Raw genomic sequence first — 19,996 nt, forward strand, 5'->3', positions numbered from 1 at the left:
AGTGTGGCTGGGGAAACCCAGCCAGATGGGAGGGTATAAATAATAAATAATAATAATAATAATAATAATAATAATAATTTATTACACACCCTCTCCAGCCCCTCCACCATGGATGGCAAGTGGCCAGGGAAGGGAGAATGCTGTCTGCAGAAGCATCTGTATGCTGTCTCTGCTTCCTGGTGCGTAAAACTCTTTACTGGGCAGAAGGGTTAAAGGGATGCGCCCATTTTTTAAAAGGAAGTTGCCGCTCACCGTAGGCAAAAGCCAGGTCCAGGAGGATGCTGGTGCTGAAGGTGAAGTGCTTCTGGACCAAGTGGTAGGAGATTGCCCGGAGCAGAGGGATGGACCGGCGGTTCTGGATCGCCAAGGCAATGGCAACTCTCCGGGTGTCCTCGGGGGTGAACTGCTCAGCCAACTCCAGGCTCTGTTGACAAAGATGATGGATGTGAAAAATGGATGAAGACCAATTCCGGCGGGAGATAAGCTATCGGCATATTTTACCCCAAATGGAAATCTTCCTTGCAACTTTCGCATTGGTATAAAGCATGGGTAGGCAAACTAAGGCCCGGGGGCAGGATCCTGCCCAATCGCCTTCTAAATCCGGTCCGGGAATCAGCGTGTTTTTACATGAGTAGAATGTGTCCTTTTATTTAAAATGCATCTCTCGGTTATTTGTGGGGCATAGGAATTTGTTCATTTCCCCCCTCCAAAATATACCATATTTTTTGCTCTATAAGACTCACTTTTTCCCTCCTAAAAAGTAAGGGGGAATATGTGTGCGTCTTATGGAGCGAATGCAGGCTGTGCAGCTATCACAGAAGCCAGAACAGCAAGAGGGATTGCTGCTTTCACTGCGCAGCGATCCCTCTTGCTGTTCTGGCTTCTGAGATTCAGAATCTTTTTTTCTTGTTTTCCTCCCCCAAAAACTAGGTGCGTCTTGTGCGTCTTATAGAGCAAAAAATACAGTAGTCTGGCCCCCCTCAAGGTCTGAGGGACAGTGGACCGGCCCCCTGCTGAAAAAGTCTGGTATAAAGGTTTAGCAGTAGCTGAAAATCTAACTCACAAATTACTAGTCGCCAAAGGTTAGGAGGACCCTGATGAAAGTCTATGCTGTTTGGTGCGATTTTATATTATAAGCAACTAAGGCTGACAACACAGGGACTTCTCCTCCACAGTACAAAGTGAAATTTTGTTTTCCTAATGGCCTTCAGTACTTTGCCAACCTAATACTAAGTCTCTGTCAGGCACACTGTGCTGAACGTTGGTACTTCTGCTATATCTATTGTATCAGTTGGTTTGATTTACTTTGATATCTTTTAAAAGAAAAATGATTTCGCTGGAAATCCCAGGTGGAGCCACCTCTTGAGATATGGCTCAATAATATTGGGGATATAGAGCTAGTTCAGGATGATGCATCAATAGGAGTATAGCATCTAGATCAAGGGAAGTAATAGTGCCACTGTATTCTGCTCTGGTCAGACCTCACCTGGAGTACTGTGTCCAGTTCTGGGCACCACAGTTCAAGAAGGACATTGACAAACTGGAACGTGTCCAGAGGAGGGCAACCAAAATGGTCAAAGGCCTGGAAACGATGCCTTATGAGGAACGGCTAAGGGAGCTGGGCATGTTTAGCCTGGAGAAGAGGAGGTTAAGGGGTGATATGATAGCCATGTTCAAATATAGAAAAGGATGTCACATAGAGGAGGGAGAAAGGTTGTTTTCTGCTGCTCCAGAGAAGCGGACACGGAGCAATGGATCCAAACGACAAGAAAGAAGATTCCACCTAAACATTAGGAAGAACTTCCTGACAGTAAGAGCTGTTCGACAGTGGAATTTGCTGCCAAGGAGTGTGGTGGAGTCTCCTTCTTTGGGGGTCTTTAAGCAGACAACCATATGTCAGGAGTGCTCTGATGATGTTTCCTGCTTGGCAGGGGGTTGGACTCGATGGCCCTTGTGGTCTCTTCCAACTCTATGATTCTATGATTCTATGATGAACTGGGCTTAGAAGAGCTACAAATGGGGTTGTAAAGGAAAATGCCTTTGAGGAAACCGTATCTCCCTTATTTTCACAAGCAAGGGGAAAAGAAAGCTCTCCCACCAGCCTCACAAACCTGTCTGTGAAGCGCCTAGATCAGCCTTTCCCAACCTATGGGTCCCCAGATGTTGTTGGACTACAACTCCCATCATCCCTGAGCTCTGGCCTTGCTAGCTAGGGGTGATGGGAGTTGTAGTTCAACAACATCTGGGGACCCACAGGTTGAGAAAAGCTGGCCTAGATGGACTGCCAATGTTTTAAAACCATGTAGAATGACACTTGCTTGGCATCTGCTTCGTATAATACAGGCAAGGTGGTCAAAAAACTGTTCTATTTTCTCAGGTTTAAATCAACACGTTGTGGCTGGTTTTCCGAGCTACTCTGGAACTGCTCCTGTTACACTATGTATTGCTTTGTACAGTGATCCCTTGGTTCTCAAACGCCTTGGTACTCAAACAACTTGGAACCCAAACACTGCAAACCCAGAAGTGTTCCGGTTTACGAACTTTTTTCAGAAGCCGAACGTGCTCCGTTTTGAGTTTTACGCTTCCGATTTGAGTGCCACTCTTCCATTTTACGCTGAGGTCTGTCTGTTTTTCCTATTTATTTTGCGTTTCTGTTTTTGTGGCTCTTTTCCGTTTTGTTTATGTGACTGTGTGGAACCCAGTTCAGCTACTGATGGACTGATTGTGTGACTGCAGGACGACATCGTTTACTGCTTTCATTTTATGGATCAGTGGTCTCGTTAGATAATAATAAATAATAATAATTTTTTATTTATACCCCGCCCTTCCCGGTTCAAAAACTGGGCTCAGGGCAGCCAACAACAAATTTAAAACACTTTAAAACATTTAATTATAAAGACAGCATAAAATACAGTATAAAAACATGAATGACAATAAAATTCAAAATTCAATTAGATAATCCCCAGGCAGGGCTAGCTGGCTGAATTAGTCCTATTTGGGCCAGCTGCCCAATTCATGTTCAATTGCTGTTTTAGGGGTTGTTTTTAAAAGCCCGGAACGGATTAATCCATTTTGCACTACTTTCTCTGGGAAAGTGCGCCTTGGTTTTGGAATGGACTTCCGGAACGGATTAAGTCTGAGAGCCAAGGTACCACTGTACTGTATTCTGTGTTTTATTGACTTTGTACATAGCCATTCAACTGCATTTTAATAATAAATAAATCCCATGCATCTCCTCTCCCTTCACCCCCGGTGTCAGACTGTACCGGTTCCTGCCTCTACCTTATCCTCCAGTCTCTCCATCAGTGCTGGGGAGAGGGGCCCCACTTTCGACATCAGCATCACCACCGTCCTGACGTCCGAAATCTCGGTCCAACGCAGCTCGAGATGTTTCAGCACGTCGCTGAGCAGCTCGCTCGGGTGTCCCTTGGGGACGCTGGCGGCCACGTGCTCAGCCAGGAAGGCCAGGTTCTTGAAGGTCAGGCGCCTCAGCCGCCAGCGCACCTCCTGCTCCACCGAGCGCATCTCCGGCCTGCTCCGCTCCAGCCCCAGGAGGTCGAGGCTCTTGAAAAGGTTCACCAAAGCCGTGTTCCATACCTGAGTCCCCTGCACACAAAAGAAGATTCAGGACGGATGCAAGAAAGGACTTCTGCACGTGTAAACTGTGGAACTCCCTGCTGCAGGAAGCAGTGACGGCCACCAACTTGGACGGCTTTAAAAGAGGGTGTGATGGCCTGGGAATCGGACTCAGAGGCTGAACCTGAGGAATCCCAGCCTGCACAGGAGTCCCTGCCTCCAGGACCGGCTGAGCCGGGGCTGGGGCTTGAGCCTGAAGGGTCCACACCTGTGCCGGATCCTGAGGAGCAGACACCAGCTGAATCTGCTCTGGCTCCGGAGGTGATGGAGGACCCATTGCCTGCAGGTGCTCCACTCTCAGCCCCGTCAGGAGAAGCTGAGGTTGCCTCTGGGTCTGGTAACCCTCCAGCCTCTCCTGAGCTGCAGAGGCTCAGGGCAGAGAGGCGGAGGGAACTAAGTTCCCGCAGGAGGAGTGCTCGCCTCCAGCCCAGGAGAGGCGAGTCACCTGTGGACCGGGACCGCCCTATGCCTTGGGGCAGATAAAAGCTGGCCAGCCCCAGTCCCAGGTTGCGGGAGTAACATTATTGGTAACCCGTTCCAGCTGGTATCCTGTCCTGCTCTTCTGCCAGAGTTCCTGACCTCACCCGATTCCTTGCCTTGGACCCTGCTTCAGCCTTGACGGACAGCCCCCATACCACACCCTCAACCTTGGACTGGACTCTGACCATGCCACACAGGAACCCCCAGGGACCAGCACAGAGGGTTAGGACGAATTCGTGGAGAAGAGGGCTACTGATGGCTACTGGGCATGCTGGCTCTGCTCTGCCTCCACCGATAGGCAGCACTGATTCTGGGTTTTTAAAAAAATGCTTTTTATTGGTTTTTCCTTTCATACAAGCAAACAAAATACAATGAAATTTAACAGTCATTTGCCCACATTCTTTCCCCCCCACTCTGCCGAGCGCTGACTTCCCTCCCTTCAGCTGGCTTTCTTACTTCAGTTACTTTTACACCGTTTCTTATTGCATCCTATCTACGTCGTAAGATTTATTTCATTCCTGCCAGAGTCTTCCAATTTCTACAGTTATATATTCTATAAATTTGCTCCAATCTCTTTGGAGTTTTGTTGCCTCCTGATTTCGGATCCTACAGGTCGTTTTGCTAGTTCTGCAGAGTCAACCATCTTGGTCTGGGAGGCAGCCCTGATTCTGAATGCCAGTTTCTGGAAAGCACAGATGGGGAGAGGGCTCTTGGGCTCGGATCCTGATGCGGATCCTGATCCCATGATGAGCATCTAGTTGGCCCGTGCGAGAACAGGATGCTGGACTAGGTAGGGGCCTGATCCTGCAAGCTCCCATGTTCTCCTGCTCAAATTCTTCTGGATAAAGAGGCTTCACCCCCAGTCCCCATCTCCCATCTCGGGGTCAGGGAGCCCTAGCCCAAGTCCCTTGTAACCCACGTCCTGTGTCTCCACTGCCTTTTTGGGGCTTGGCCACCTTCTTCCTCTTATTGTTACATTCAGTTTAGACCGGAAGGTCATGGAAGAGAGTCCTTTTAAGGGACCCTGCTACTGGGATTAGCTACACTAATTCATCAGAGGAAATTAAAGGGGAAAGTTCATTATTTGAGGAAAAGGAATTTTATTTTCATACAGAAGTTGGTTCTTTCACACAGAGGTCTTGACTGATGAACACTCATCTCACATAATTTATCAAGTTCATGGCATGCAGGTTTGCATTAATCTTTTGAAACAGTCCCCACTTCTCATTTAAGTGTTCATCATATTATTAATTTGCCTTTGACATCAATTCTGGGCTGCATCAATAGGAGTATAGCATCTAGATCAAGGGAAGTAATAGTGCCACTGTATTCTGCTCTGGTCAGACCTCACCTGGAGTACTCTGTCCAGTTCTGGGCACCACAGTTCAAGAAGGACACTGACAAACTGGAACGTGTCCAGAGGAGGGCAACCAAAATGGTCAAAGGCCTGGAAACGATGCCTTATGAGGAACGGCTAAGGGAGCTGGGCATGTTTAGCCTGGAGAAGAGGAGGTTAAGGGGTGATATGATAGCCATGTTCAAATATAGAAAAGGATGTCACATAGAGGAGGGAGAAAGGTTGTTTTCTGCTGCTCCAGAGAAGCGGACACGGAGCAATGGATCCAAACGACAAGAAAGAAGATTCCACCTAAACATTAGGAAGAACTTCCTGACAGTAAGAGCTGTTCGACAGTGGAATTTGCTGCCAAGGAGTGTGGTGGAGTCTCCTTCTTTGGAGGTCTTTAAGCAGAGGCTTGACAACCATATGTCAGGAGTGCTCTGATGGTGTTTCCTGCTTGACAGGGGGTTGGACTCGATGGCCCTTGTGGTATCTTCCAACTCTATGATTCTATAATTCTATAATCAGTTTCATGTGATCCCCACACTAGCCCTCCTCTGGTGTCACAGCCATGAAAGGGCAACATCTAGAAAAGGGCTGTAGGGGCCTATCCCTGTCATCGAATGGCTCCCTCTGGATTCCCCCTGTCCTTGTATAACTTCTGTCTGCAGCAAGGGACATTCTGTATCTGTGGAGGCTTCCTGCTTATTCAGAGAATGCTGTAAGACTTAATTACAGGAGTAGAAAAAGTTTCTTTCTTCCCCGAGGTCTCGCAGGAGCTCAGGCCTAAGAGCAGAAATACATTTTGAAATCGGCTACCTTTCACCTGCCACAACGAATTTTTATTTGTCCCCGTTCAGAAAACTGGACTTTGACCAGGGAGGACCTCATTCACTACTTGCAAACAGAAGAATAACTTTTCCTCTCGGGGTTCTTGCGAGGGGAAGCCCAAGGAACTGCAAGCCTCTTTGCAGGTTAACTGATACCAGTTACAGCTGCCTTCAGTCGGCGGTTTTGTCTTGTGTTTTTATGTTATGAACTGCCCTGAGGTCTAACACTATAGAAATCAAATAAATAAATTTCGAATAAATTTCACCCTTCTTTGTAGCTAGCTGCTCGCCATAAGCCTCTAACGAAAAAAGCTCAATGTTAGAATCAAGAAAGCAAATTCAGAATGCGAAATAAAACGACATTTACATCCTGGTGATCCTCCAAGGACCACACCACATGCCCCCACTCCCCATTCTACCCTCACAACAATCCCATGAGGCAGGTCAAGCTTAGAGAGATCACAATTGGCCCAAATTCACCCACTGAACTTTGTAATAATATAATAATATAACAATAATAATTTATTATTTGTACCCCGCCCATCTGGGTGGCTTCCAACAAAGACCAAAAATACACTAAAATGTCACACATTAAAAACCTCCCTGAACAGGGCTGCCTTCAGATATCTTCTGAATGTCAGGTAGTTGTTTATCTCTTTGACATCTGACGGGAGGGCGTTCTACAGGGCGGGTGCCACCACTGAGAAGGCCCTCTGCCTGGTTCCCTGTAGCTTTGCTTCTCGCAGTGAGGGAACCACCAGAAGGCCCTCAGCGCTGGACCTCAGTGTCCAGGCAGAATGATGGGGGTGGAGACGCTCCTTCAGGTCTACTGGACCGAGGCCATTCAGGGCTTTCAAGATCAGCACCAACACTTTGAATTGTGCTCAGAAACGTACTGGGAGCCAATGCAGGTCTTTCAAGACCGGTGTTATGTGGTCTCGGCGGCCGCTCCCAGTCACCAGTCTAGCTGCCGCATTCTGGATTAGTTGTAGTTTCCGGCTCACCTTCAAAGGTAGTCCCACGTAGAGCGCATTGCAGTAGTCTAAGCGGGAGATAACTAGAGCATGCACCACTCTGGCGAGACAGTCTGCGGGCAGGGAGGGTCTCATCCTGTGCACCAGGTGGAGCTGGTAGACAGCTGCCCTGAACACAGAATTGACCTGCGCCCCCATGGACAGTGGTGAGTCCAAAATGACTCCCAGGCTGCGCACCTGGTCCTTCAAGGGCACAGTTACCCCATTCAGGACCAGGGAGTCCCCCACACCCGCCCACACCCTGTCCCCCAAAAACAGTACTTCTGTCTTGTCAGGATTCAACCTCAATCCATTAGCCGCCATCCATCCTCCAACCGCCTCCAGACACTCACACAGGACCTTCACTGGTTCTGATTTGAAAGAGAGGTTTGTAGCAGCGCGGGGATTCGAACCCACACCTCCACAGCCTTCTAAACCTCCTCCTAACTCCCACACTCAACAGGCACTGAGGGGCTTTGATTCCTGAGGCCTTTTGGGGAAGAGGAATCACTTTGCTGGCCCCAAGTGCAAGACCGGTGTCTTGCCTCGGTAATTGACTGGATGAGAGCCAACAAACTGAAGCTCAATCCAGATAAGACAGAGGCCCTGTTAGTGAGAGGTTCCCTAGACCGGATGGCTGGGAGATGGCCTGCTCTTGATGGGGTTACACTTCCTCTGAAGGAGCAGGTTCGTAGCTTGGGGGTCCTCTTGGATCCTTTGCTGTCACTTGAGGATCAGGTGGCCTCAGTGGCCCAGTGTGCCTTCCATCACCTTTGGCTAGTGGCCCAGCTACGCCCCCATCTGGACAGGGATAGCCTAACTACTGTTGTCTATGCTCTGGTAACCTCAAGGTTAGATTACTGCAATGTGTTCTACCTAGGGCTGCCTCTGAAGACGGTTTGGAAACTTCAGCTAGTGCAGAATTCAGTGGCCAGGTTGCTCTCCAGAGCAAGACGGTATGAGAATATTACACCGATCCTGGTCCCACTGGACTGGCCACCGATTAGTTCCCGGACCCAATTCAAAGTGATGCTTTTGACCTACAAAGCCTTAAATGCCTCAGGATCGCAATACCTCAAAGACTGCCTCTTTCCATATGAACCTACCCGGTTCCTGAGATTATCTTCTGAGACCCCTCTTCGTGTGCCTCCTCCTCGGGAGGTCAGGAGGGTGGCAACACAAGAACGGGGCCTTCTCTGGAGTGGCTCCCCGTCTGTTGAATGCTCTCCCCAGGGAAGTTCGCCTGACGCTTTCATTATACACCTTTAGGCGCTAGGCAAAAACGTTCCCTTTTAACCAGACCTTTGGTTGACCTGATGGGACATCCTGTATCCTTTTAAAATGTGGCTCTTTTGGGGGGGGGGTCTTATTGGGCTGTTGTTTTTATTCTGATTATGTAGATTGTGATTTTATTCTGCGAAACGCCCTGAGACCTCCAGGTATAGGGCGGTATATAAATTCAATCAATAAGAAAAAAATTGACCTTTTCCTGTTAGGCAAAGATCATAAGACGACCCGGACAGTCGCCAGATTCTGTGTACAGATCTGTAGGCACAGACCATCCCCTGACCCAAACTAGTTTGTTAAGAAAACCCCCAAACTCGGTTCCATGGGCGACTCTGAGTCATCTCTCTGCGGTAGCTTATCTTAAAGTTTTAAGTGTCTATACGCTTATCGCATTTATAAATTTTAAATTTATTGTTGCGCGTTGTTTTAAATGTTTGTTTTCCTTCTGGGATTGTACCCCCAAGTGTGTTTTATAAGCTGGTCTTTGACCGTAATAAATTATCTATCTACCGTATTTTTCGCTCTATAGAACGCACTTTTCCCCCTCCAAAAATTAAGGGGAAATTAAGTGTGCTTTTTATGGAGTGAATGCAGGCTCCTTGGCTTCAGCGATAGCAACGCGAAGCCTCCAAAGCGCAGAGGCAGCGCTCCCTCCGCGCTCCGGAGGCTTCGCGTTGCTTTCGCTGAAGCCTTTGGAGCACAGTGCGAGTTCCCACTGCACTCCGCAGGCTCCAGGTTCCTTTCACTGAAGCCAGGCTTCAGCAGAGAGGGAGAGCTGCGCAGCGCCCCTTCAGCCAAGCAGGAGGAGAAATGGATGGGCTCCGTTTCTCCTGCCGCTTCGCTGAAGGGGCGCTGAGCAGAGAGGGGGAGAATTTTTTTTCTTGTTCTCCCCCTCTAAAGCAAGGTGCATCCTATGGTCCGGTGTGTCCTATAGAGCGAAAAATACGGTATCTATCAATAAGAAAGAAAGAAAGAAGCAAGCAGCCACCGGACTGTTTTCACTTACAGGCTGCGGAACCCACCTGTCTGTGTATGATTTGAAGCAGGTCTTGGAAACGCACATCCCGCAAGATGCTTTCAGGGTCCAATTTTTTCTCTGCCACTAGACGGGAGAGTCGGGAGATTATAACGGCCGCTTGGTTTGCATTGAGGGCGTAAAGCTCCTCCAAGTGCAAGAGATCCTCTGCGGTGGACGCCGAGTTGATGATGTCCTCCAGCTCGCTGCGTTCAGGGGGGGCCCTGTCCGCCTGCTCCTTGACTGAGAGTTTGTCTGTGGGCCTCGAGAGGCTAAAAGCAGTCAACGGGGCGGAAGGGGTTTGCGGCGGCCCTCTGGCCATCACCATCTTGCTTCCCGTAGACAGGACGTGAGCTCGGGCGCACAAGGGGGACGAGAGCCTGTAGAACCGATGCCAGCGGTGCAAGAGCTTGGCAGCCATTTTGTAGCAAGGCCCACGGGGAGCGAGGAGGAGGACGAAGGGAAGGGGAAGAGCGCTGGGGGGGCATCAACTCATCTCCAAGAAGCTGGATAAGAACAGGGAGAAAAGGTGAAGGCAGCTCGTGAGGACTTTCCATAATTTATTGATAAAAATATTTGTATACCACCATGTCATGAAAGGGACGTGGGTGGCGCTGTGGTCTAAACCACTGAGCCTCTTGGGCTTGCCGATCGGAAGGTCGGCGGTTCGAATCCCCACGACGGGGTGAGCTCCTGTTGCTCGGTCCCTGCTCCTGCCCACCTAGCAGTTCAAAAGCACACCAGTGCAAGTAGATAAATAGGTACCGCTGTGGCGGGAAGGTAAATGGCGTTTCCGTGCTCTGCTCTGGTTCGCCAGAAGCGGCTTAGTCATGCTGGCCACATGACCCGGAAAAACTGTCTGCGGACAAACGCCGGCTCCCTCAGCCAGTAAAGCAACACCCGAGTCGTCTGTGACTGGACTTAACTGTCAGGGGTCCTTTATCTTTACCTTTTTATGTCATGAAAATATACATCAAAGTGGTTTACGGCAATAAAAGCATAAAGGTAAAGTGACCCCTGTCCATTAGGTCCAGTCGTGACCGACTCTGGGGTTGCGGCGCTCATCTCGCTTTATTGGCCGAGGGAGCCGGCGTACAGCTTCCGGGTCATGTGGCCAGCATGACTAAGCTGCTTCTGGCGAACCAGAGCAGCGCACAGAAATGCCGTTTACCTTCCCGCCAGAGCGGTACCTATTTATCTACTTGCACTTTGACGTGCTTTCGAACTGCTAGGTTGGCAGGAGCAGGGACCGAGCAATGGGAGCTCACCCCGTCGCGGGGATTCGAACCACCGACCTTCTGATCGGCAAGTCCTCACCTGCATCCCAATAAAAGCATAGAAAACTGTTAAATGCAGACATTGATTCACCACTGGCTTCGGTGCAAACCGAGCCAGGGTGCAATCCTGTACTCATTTGCCCAGAAGTAAGTCCCTCTGAACTCAGTGAGACTTTTTTTCTGATTATGAATGGATAAGATCAAGATTCTCGAATGGTGGCAACAATCAGCCACGGGACTTACTGAGGAAACATTGATTGCTGTGTCAAAATACTTGTCCCCCCAGGGCTCAAAGCATTAAGAGAAAATCAATGTGATTAACCCAACCAGCAGATTACAAATATGGATTTTGAATTAACAGAAGAGACCCTCAGCGAAAAGGACTATTATGCTCCGAGTGCTAGCATAGGCAGATGAAATGGAACAATTATTTAATTGCGTAACAGCAGAGGTTTCCTGAGGGTGGAAGAAGAATGAGGTCAGGGAGAACTTGGGCAGTGGGTCCAGCAATACAGTATGCATATACAGTGGTACCCCGGGTTACATATGCTTCAGGTTACATACGCTTCAGGTTACAGACTCCGCTAACCCAGAAAGAGTACCTCAGGTTAAGAACTTTGCTTCAGGATGAGAACAGAAATCGTGCTCCAGCGGCGCGGCAGCAGCGAGAGGCCCCATTAGCTAAAGTGGTGCTTCAGGTTAAGAGCAGTCTCAGGTTAAGAACGGATCTCCGGAACAAATTAAGTACTTAACCCGAGGTACCACTGTACAGCACAAGAGTAGTTGTGTTTTTAACTTTAAGGAACTAGTATAAAAAAGGCTGGTGTACAGTCATATAATATGCAATGTCATTTGGCTTGTCAGACCGACTCAGGAAACTGAAGCTGCTAATGATGGTTAATATCCACAGTAGGGACTTGCCGCCCTACCAGGCCATTTTGGCAAAGCCTCGCCACCACATCATATGAGAACATAAAGCCCTGAATATCTTGGGACCAGTTTACCTACGAGATCGCCTTACCCCACATGTGCCCACTTCGATTAGCGTACTGGGCACTACTACAATACTCGTTCAGCATCTGCAAGAACTCAAATGGTTAATGTGGCAGCACCTGCACTTTGGAACTCTCTGCCTATTGACAGCATCTTAAAAAGACATCACCTTGCCGACAAAGGTCTGTATAGTTCAAGCTATGGTTTTCCCAGTAGGGATGTATGGAAGTGAGAGCTGGACCATAAAGAAGGCTGATCGCCGAAGAATGGATGCTTTTGAATTATGGTGCTGGAGGAGACTCTTGAGAGTCCCATGGACTGCAAGAAGATCCAACCTCTCCATTCTGAAGGAAATCAGCCCTGAGTGCTCACTGGAAGGACAGATCCTGAAGCTGAGGCTCCAAGACTTTGGCCACCTCAGGAGAAGAGAAGACTCCCTGGAAAAGACCCTGATGTTGGGAAAGATGGAGGGCACAAGGAGAAGGGGACGACAGAGGACGAGATGGTTGGACAGTGTTCTCGAAGCTACCAGCATGAGTTTGACCAAACTGCGGGAGGCAGTGGAAGACAGGAGCGCCTGGTGTGCTCTGGTCCAGGGGGTCACGAAGAGTCGGGCACGACTAAACGACTAAACAACAACAAAGCCTATTGACAACAGGCCAGACTTCACAGAACTCTTTTCAGCACCTGCTAAAAAACATTGCAATTTAGACAAGCCCGCGCAGGTGCTTAGAAAGTACAGGTACTTTTAATCTGTTTTAGTATTTTGTGTGTTTTAAAGCATGGCTGTGATTATTTCCCTCAGTTTACTTGCTTTATCTTCTTGCAAACTGCTTTGAGGTTTTTTTAAAACAATCAAGCGCTACATAACGTTTTATTAAATAATAAATACATAAAAACGTGACTTCAGCTGCGGGGCAGGTGAAGACACAGCTGGGCTGAAAGAACTCCTGATCAACAGCACAGCACTTTGCAAGCCCTGACAAGCAGCTAGTTGTTGGTGCTGCCTTTGATTTCAAATTACATGGGCAAAAACTGGTCGCCTGGTATCGCTGTGATGTCAGGTGATTGACAGGTAAGTAGCCCCACACATCTGTCAAACTTGGCCTACCGGAGTGGGGGAGATCAGGACTCACTGGCCAATTTCAATTCCCCGTTCTGACTGATAGGATATGCTGCAGATGCAGAACTCCTGAGTTCAAAATTCACTTTTGCGGTAAACTCCCTCCCAGTTCCCCAGCCCTATTTGGTCCTGCTGTTTGCGTGGAAATCCCACATGAGCAGAAAAGCAACCTCCACCCCACACATCCCTATCCACAGCACAAGTCAGACAGAGGGCCTTCTCGGTAGTGGCGCCCACCCTGTGGAACACCCTCCCATCAGATGTGAAGGAAATAAGCAGCTATCCTGTCTTTAAAAGACATCTGAAGGCAGCCCTGTTTAGGGAAGTTTTTAATATTTAATGCTGTATTGCTTTTAACACTTGATTGGGAACTGCCCAGAGTGGCTGGGGAAACTCAGCCAGGTGGGTGGGGTATAAATTATTATGATTATGATTATGATTCTCCTGCAAAAATCACGACTATATTGCACAGGAATTTCACTGGGTCAAAGGTGGGGCACCCCCCCTCCAGACTTCATTCTCCAACTTTTGTGCAGTGACAGCAGTTGGGGCACATGAGAAAGAGAGAGAGAAGAGGGAGAAACTTTCCATGTTCATCCCCACCACCTCTTCCCCCACATAGGATATACGCACAACCCCCCCCTACCCAGATAAAGGCTTCCCTCCCAGCCTCTCCCAATGCGCAACACACGAGTCCTGCCACTGCCCGCCTTGCAGGGGCGCTGGGAAGAAGCCACTTTGCGGAGTGGCTCTTTGCGGGACTCGACATCTTTCTGCAGGGCCTGCAAGACAGAGCTGTTCCGCCTGGCCTTTGGTTTGGACTCAGTCTGACCCTTATGTTTCCCTCCCCTTATGGTCTTGATCTATGGGCTACGTTTAAAATGAGGCTGCATTTTAAATTGCATTTTAACCTGTATTTTAAATTGGGTCCCCCCCCCCCCATTATGTTTTTATTGTAATTTTATTGGTGTTAGCTGCCCTGAGCCCGGCTCTGGCCGGGTATATATAAAATTTATTATTATTATTATTATTATTATTATTATTAGCTCAGCGCAGTAGCCAAAGACACGGAGGCATAAACCTGCTGCGATCTCCTCTCTGGGAACCAGTGTGGAAATGTTCAGGGTGGCAGGAGAGGATATATTGCTTAATGATATCCTTCCTAACTTGCGTTAGCAAGTTCTATGTCTTAGCAGACATAGGGTGGGGTATAAATAATTTTTTTTTTTATTACAGTGGTACCTCGGGTTAAGTACTTAATTCATTCCGGAGGTCCGTTCTTAACCTGAAACTGTTCTGAACCTGAAGCACCACTTTAGCTAATGGGGCCTCCTGCTGCCGCCGCGCCACCAGAGCACGATTTCTGTTCTCATCCTGAAGCAAAGTTCTTAACCTGAAGCACTATTTCTGGGATAGCGGAGTCTATAACCTGAAGCGTATGTAACCCGAGGTACCACTGTATTTCCATGTTGCTTTTTTTTGTGCGCGCTGCTGTCGCCAGAGATCAGCGCACTGCTGCCTTTTGCGGAAGGACAGGCGGCACCAAAGCAATGCAAAGCGAGTATATAATTGTATGATACTTTGGTATTGTTATAACGAGGCTATTATTGGATTGACATTGAAAATGAATTTAAAAAATGATATATCTATATAAAGAGAGCATAGGGGCAGCGGGACGGGCTGAGGCCCTGGAGGGGAATGCGATGGCGACAAGGAGGCCCCGATCCCCGCAAGCCAGGAGGGAATAAAGGGGGGAGGGGGGGCGCCCCCCCCAAAAAACCCGGCAGCCCCTCCCCCAACCCCCCAACACGTGACAGGCCGGTTTCCTGCCCCGCCCCCTCCTCTTCCTCCTCCTCCGCTTATCCATTCTTCTATTTTAATCGTTCTCGGTCCTCACCCTCCCGCGGCTTCAGCTCAGGTTCTGGGCCGCCTGACCTCAACCGGCTGCCCGCGCGTGCACTGAGGCGCCGCCAGAGCGCCGGGAGAGGGGGAGCGTCGCGCGCCGATGGCGTCACTTCCGTCGCGCGCGACGGATCCCTTTGAAAGGTGCACCGTAGACTTTTTTGTTGCAGAGGTGTTTTCCTGGTTGGGGGAAATCGATTTTTTTAAAGTTTATTTATTCAGTGGGACTTGCTTCGGGGCGGGGTACAAAGTTGGTAAATCAACATGGATTCTGAGGATTGGGCTGCAGGGGGGGCGGGGGGGAAATATTTCACACAATACTCCGTCGGTGTTTCCAGTCCGAATTTGCAACAAGTGTTTTCCATAGTGTTTGTCCCTATTTTCCCTAACATAATGTCACAATCGAAATAATTTTTTTTTCCTTCCTGTAGCACCTTAAAGACCAACTAAGTTAGTTCTTGGTATAAGCTTTCGTGTGCATGCACACTTCTTCAGATACACTGAAACAGAAGTTGCCAGATCCTTCTATATATTGAGAAGGTGGGGAGGGGTATTACTTAGAAGGGTGGTGGGAATCGGAGATTGGCAGATAGCTGAGATGAGCCTGTTGACGACTCTTAACGACTGTAATAGGTCTTACAGGAAAAGGCAAGGGGTGAGAAGGTGAGAAATGGCTTAGTCATGTATAATGAGATAAGAATCCGATGTCTCTGTTCAGACCAGGTTTCTCCATTGTTTTAAGTTTGGTAATGAGTTGTAATTCAGCAGCTTCTCTGAATTCAGCAGCTTCTCTGAATTCAGCAGCTTCTCTGAATTCAGCAGAGAAGCTGCTGAATTGCAACTCATTACCAAACTTAAAACAATGGAGAAACCTGGTCTGAACAGAGACATCGGATTCTTATCTCATTATACATGACTAAGCCATTTCTCACCTTCTCACCCCTTGCCTTTTCCTGTAAGACCTATTACAGTCGTTAAGAGTCGTCAGCAGGCTCATCTCAGCTATCTGCCAATCTCCGATTCCCACCACCCTTCTGAGTAATACCCCTCCCCACCTTCTCAATATATAGAAGGATCTGGTAACTTCTGTTTCAGTGTATCTGAAGAAGTGTGCATGCACACGAAAGCTTATACCAAGAACTAACTTAGTTGGTCTTTAAGGTGCTACAGGAAGGAAAAAAAATTTATTTCGACTATGGCAGACCAACACGGCTACCCATCTGTAACTGGAATAATGTCACAATGTATGGTTGCATTGTAGCCTTATGAGGCTTTGGAACCCACATCCCTTATCCTCAGGGAATCTGTTTTTCCCGGCCAACGCACCAAGAAATGTAGCCTTATGAGGCTTTGCCCTCGGGTGGGAAAAATATTGCGCCCGGGAAAGGGAAGTGGGAGTCAACAGACACTCAAGAAATAGTTTCGGAGAAAAAGCTTTATTTCTACCATCCATGAACTGGTAGAAGGAGCAAGTGTGATAACTCACAAAAAGCATGCACGAGTTCACAGTCACGTGCACAGAGCATATATACCCCTTCCAGTTCCCTCCCCCTTTCTCCTCCTTTTCCCAGGAGTCCTGCGCCATGAGTTCCTCTGAGCATGAACAGAAAGCTGTCTTGGGACTATTTTGGACTCTTCCCAGGAAAGGGGGAATGAGAGCGGTTCAGCATGTCCCAAGATGTTGCAACTGAATGAGAGAAGATTCGTTTCTCAGGCCTGAATATTCTTGGCATTGACAGAGGCTATTCATTTGCTTTTAAAAGTAACATTTTGCCTATGCACAGCATCTTGTGATAGAGCAGAGGAAAGCAGAGAAAAGCTGTTTTGGATTTTTAGGAGACAAAAGGAATTCTGGACAGTTTTGAGGCCTGGGGTGATTTCACAGACAGGATTTGGGTATCCTGTCCCTTCAGCATAAGTTTTGTTTAAAGCAAAAGGTCTGGAGAACTGTGATTTAAACAAAACTTGATACATTCCCTAGTTCATCTTGCTTTCTTAATCTTGCAAAAAAAAAAACCACCCCACAACCCTTCCCTGCAACCTTCCCCTTTAACTGACTAAACTTTGTTCTTTATAACATTGTTGCTGATACGGAAGGGGGGGGCATGTCTTCTTCACCTTCTTCTTCGCTACAATATATCCATTTATTTCCAATTGTCAATGTCAAAACGGACTAAAATCTATAAAATTCATAGAAAATCAACGTGCCAATTTGCTCAATTTCTCTAGGACTCCATGACACCTCCCCTGTCCTCCATAATCCCTCAAGCAAGGTGTCAAGACCCTAATCCTGTCAAATCGCTCTGCCAAGCCCTTCCTCTGGGCGATGCCAGGTGACAGACTATGCATACATGGACCATTGTCTTCTCAGGATGTGCTTATCTGCGCATATTTCCAGCTCTGCATATTCCCCCCTCCCTCCTCCATATGTTAATCCGGTGTAACCCAACCTCTTCCTAATGTATTCGTGATGTAATCTGTGTAACCCAACCTCTTCTTAATGTATTCATGATGTAACTGGGATGTATTTTGCACTGTATTCTGGGACATGGAGGGAAATTTCAAAAGTTCATGTCACCCCTTTCTCGCTGTTCAATCTCGCCTTGAACCTGTTGCGCAATAAACTTGGATCTTCTGCAGTTTGCTCCTGTCTCCGGCTGAGCTCATTTTCTTCCGCAGGGACCCGCGGACTTAGTCCAACGAGCTGGGTGGCAGAGTAGCCCCGCACCCAGATTTTACCGTAACATTGCTGTGCACCTGTATTGAAGCTACTGCATGGAACTGTACTAAAAGCTGGTTTGTTGTTGTTGAGTCGTTTAGTCGTGTCCGACTCTTCGTGACGCCCTGAACCAGAGCACGCCAGGCACTCCTGTCTTCCACTGCCTCCCGCAGTTGGGTCAAACTCATGCTGGTAGCTTCGAGAACACTGTCCAACCAAAAAGCTGGTAGTCTTTTTAAATTAATAAAAATTGTGCTCTAAAAAAACAACAACAATACTCCATCGGTGTAGTAGAGCTTTCATCCCACTATATATAAAGGTCTGGGGATTTCTGTTTCAGTGCATCTGGAGCAGTGTGCATGCACACGAAAGCTCAGACCAAGAACAAACGTAGTTGGTCTTGAAATAAAAAATTTATTGCCTCCCCAAGGGGTCCCTACCTCAGAAGGAGGACCGGGACCGCGGAAGGAGCGTGATTGGAGGCTCCGTACCGGTTGGGGAATGACAGAGACCACACCAGGATTTGGAAAAAGCAAAGCCTGATCTTTTATTGGACAAAAACAGAAAAGGGGGAAAAACTGTCGCAACAGGGTCCCCACTCACTTAATGAAACAGAGTGAGACCTCAAACGAAAGGACCGCCTTGACTCTTACACCTTTTGATTTCCATACAGATCAATAGCAGCGGAGGTGGGAAGCGACATAAAATGGCGTGAGGAGTGGATTAATATAAGGTAAGTAGGATGTTGTCTTTGTCCATGGAGTTTTCTTGGCTCCTGCTCCAGGTGGATCACGTATGGTCAAAACTCTCCACTATGACCTGTCCATCTTGGGTGGCCCTGCACAGCATAGCTCATTTCCATACATCACTACTGGGAAAACCATAGTTTTAACTATACGGTCAATTTTTTAATTTATATATATGTTGCGTCAGACCAACACGGCTACCTACCTGAAGCTTTCATCTCAGTCTTTTAAAAACCCCTTCCATCGTGAGAGCTCAGAATGTGCCTACCCAGACCATGCGGTAGGCTTCTACTCAAAAAGTATCTCTATGGGCACCTCCCTTCCCTTCTCTCATTCCTGTGGCCCAGGCCTATTGGCTACTGAGAAAGGAAGACCGGAAGGCCCGCCTTCGCCATCTTTACTCAGGGCATTAGGGAGCCTGTTTCTCCCTCGTTTCCATAACAGCCGACCAATGGTGGTTTGGAGGCGGGACCTTTGGTCAGCTTGAGTTACGGGATAGGGGGAATAGGAAAGTAGGCGGGGAGGGGTGGATAAGCCACACCCCCAGAGGCGGTCCAGTGCTATAAATAGGAGTGTCAGGCGCGGTTTTCTCCATTTAATAAGGGATTGTGGGGCTGGTGGGTGGGTAGGGATATTTAAAAGGCGGTTGGCATGTTATGGGCTATTTTTTCTGTTATAATTTTCCTGGTAGTGAAGCTGTATGCTTATCCAAGGCTGTGGGGTGACCCAGTAGTGTGGTCATGACCTCTATTTCCAAGCAACAATATCAGTATTTTATTTTATTTTATGTTATTTTAGAAAGCTCACGCCTTTCCCTTTCAACAATTTTGAGGCTTCCAACTTTTTTTTTTTTAGGAAAAAGAAATTTGGCAAAAGGCATAGGGAGCCAAATGAACCTGCTAGAGAAGAATTTTGGGTGCCTATATGCTTTACCTTAAATTTCAAGGTAAATCTTGGGCTCTCTTAAATTTGCATAGGTGGATCAATGTGCCTTCAGTTTAATAGAGAAGGGAGGCTGGGCATGAGCATAAGAACTGAAATCTGTTTGAGTTTGTGGCTTAGGCATGGCACAAACCAACATGGATTTGAAATATAATTAGGGTTGCCACCTTCATTCTGGCAAAACACAGGACCAGGGCTATTCCACATTCCCAGATACTCAAATAACTTTTGGGTGGCTTAGGTTGTGGCAAATGTGGAGATGTGTTTTTGTTTAAATTCACAAAACTTTGCAAAGGGATACCAGTTCAATTTTAAGCTGAGAAGCCTTGTGAAAACAGTATATGCACTCATAGAGCCAAACAGCTGTGCTGTGCTGCAACTTACCTGCAATGTTTTTTATTGCTTTTTGGCCAAACCACTTGGTTTAAATTGGTTTTTTTATAGGAAGTGTATGCTGTTCAGTTATTTGGGGAAATGTTTGTCTTGAAATACTAGAAGCGTAGCTGTATTGTTCGTTAGAGCAAAAAACACTGCTGGGGTTGGAACTTTTTAATAGGAAAGAGTCTGCTTCAAATGCCTCTGAATTATTTGCTTTATTTTTTACTTTACACACAATTACCTTAAGCAGCTTCAGGTCCATAAGAAACAAAACTTGTATGCTGCAAAGTCCCAAAGAGATTTCCAAACTTTAATC

At 47.6% G+C, this 19,996-nt stretch overlaps 2 protein-coding genes across 4 annotated transcripts in view; both read right to left on the minus strand.

Annotated features, from left to right (window-relative positions):
- TBRG4 (transforming growth factor beta regulator 4) overlaps nt 1–15,016 on the minus strand; it is a 34,510-nt gene extending 19,494 nt beyond the window's left edge. The window contains exons 1-4 of the mRNA XM_080974111.1: nt 14,891–15,016; nt 9,608–10,106; nt 3,283–3,606; nt 253–424 (exon numbers count right to left, since the gene is read on the minus strand). Of these exons, the coding sequence (XP_080830237.1) occupies nt 253–424; nt 3,283–3,606; nt 9,608–10,021 (910 nt within the window). The 5' untranslated portion in view covers nt 10,022–10,106; nt 14,891–15,016. The remainder of the gene's footprint in view (nt 1–252; nt 425–3,282; nt 3,607–9,607; nt 10,107–14,890) is intronic.
- LOC308459060 (zinc finger protein 653-like) overlaps nt 1–19,996 on the minus strand; it is a 78,837-nt gene that overhangs the window by 13,806 nt on the left and 45,035 nt on the right. The window contains exon 3 of one of the 3 annotated variants that reach the window (XR_013977816.1): nt 14,250–14,422. The exons of the other annotated variants lie outside the window; for them this stretch is intronic. The gene's annotated coding sequence lies outside the window, so the exon portion shown is untranslated. Of the gene's footprint in view, nt 1–14,249; nt 14,423–19,996 lie in introns of those variants that run through there. 3 annotated transcript variants of the gene reach the window in all.

This window comes from Podarcis pityusensis (genome assembly GCF_964106645.2).
Source record: "Podarcis pityusensis genome assembly, chromosome: 12".
Lineage (NCBI taxonomy): Eukaryota > Metazoa > Chordata > Lepidosauria > Squamata > Lacertidae > Podarcis > Podarcis pityusensis.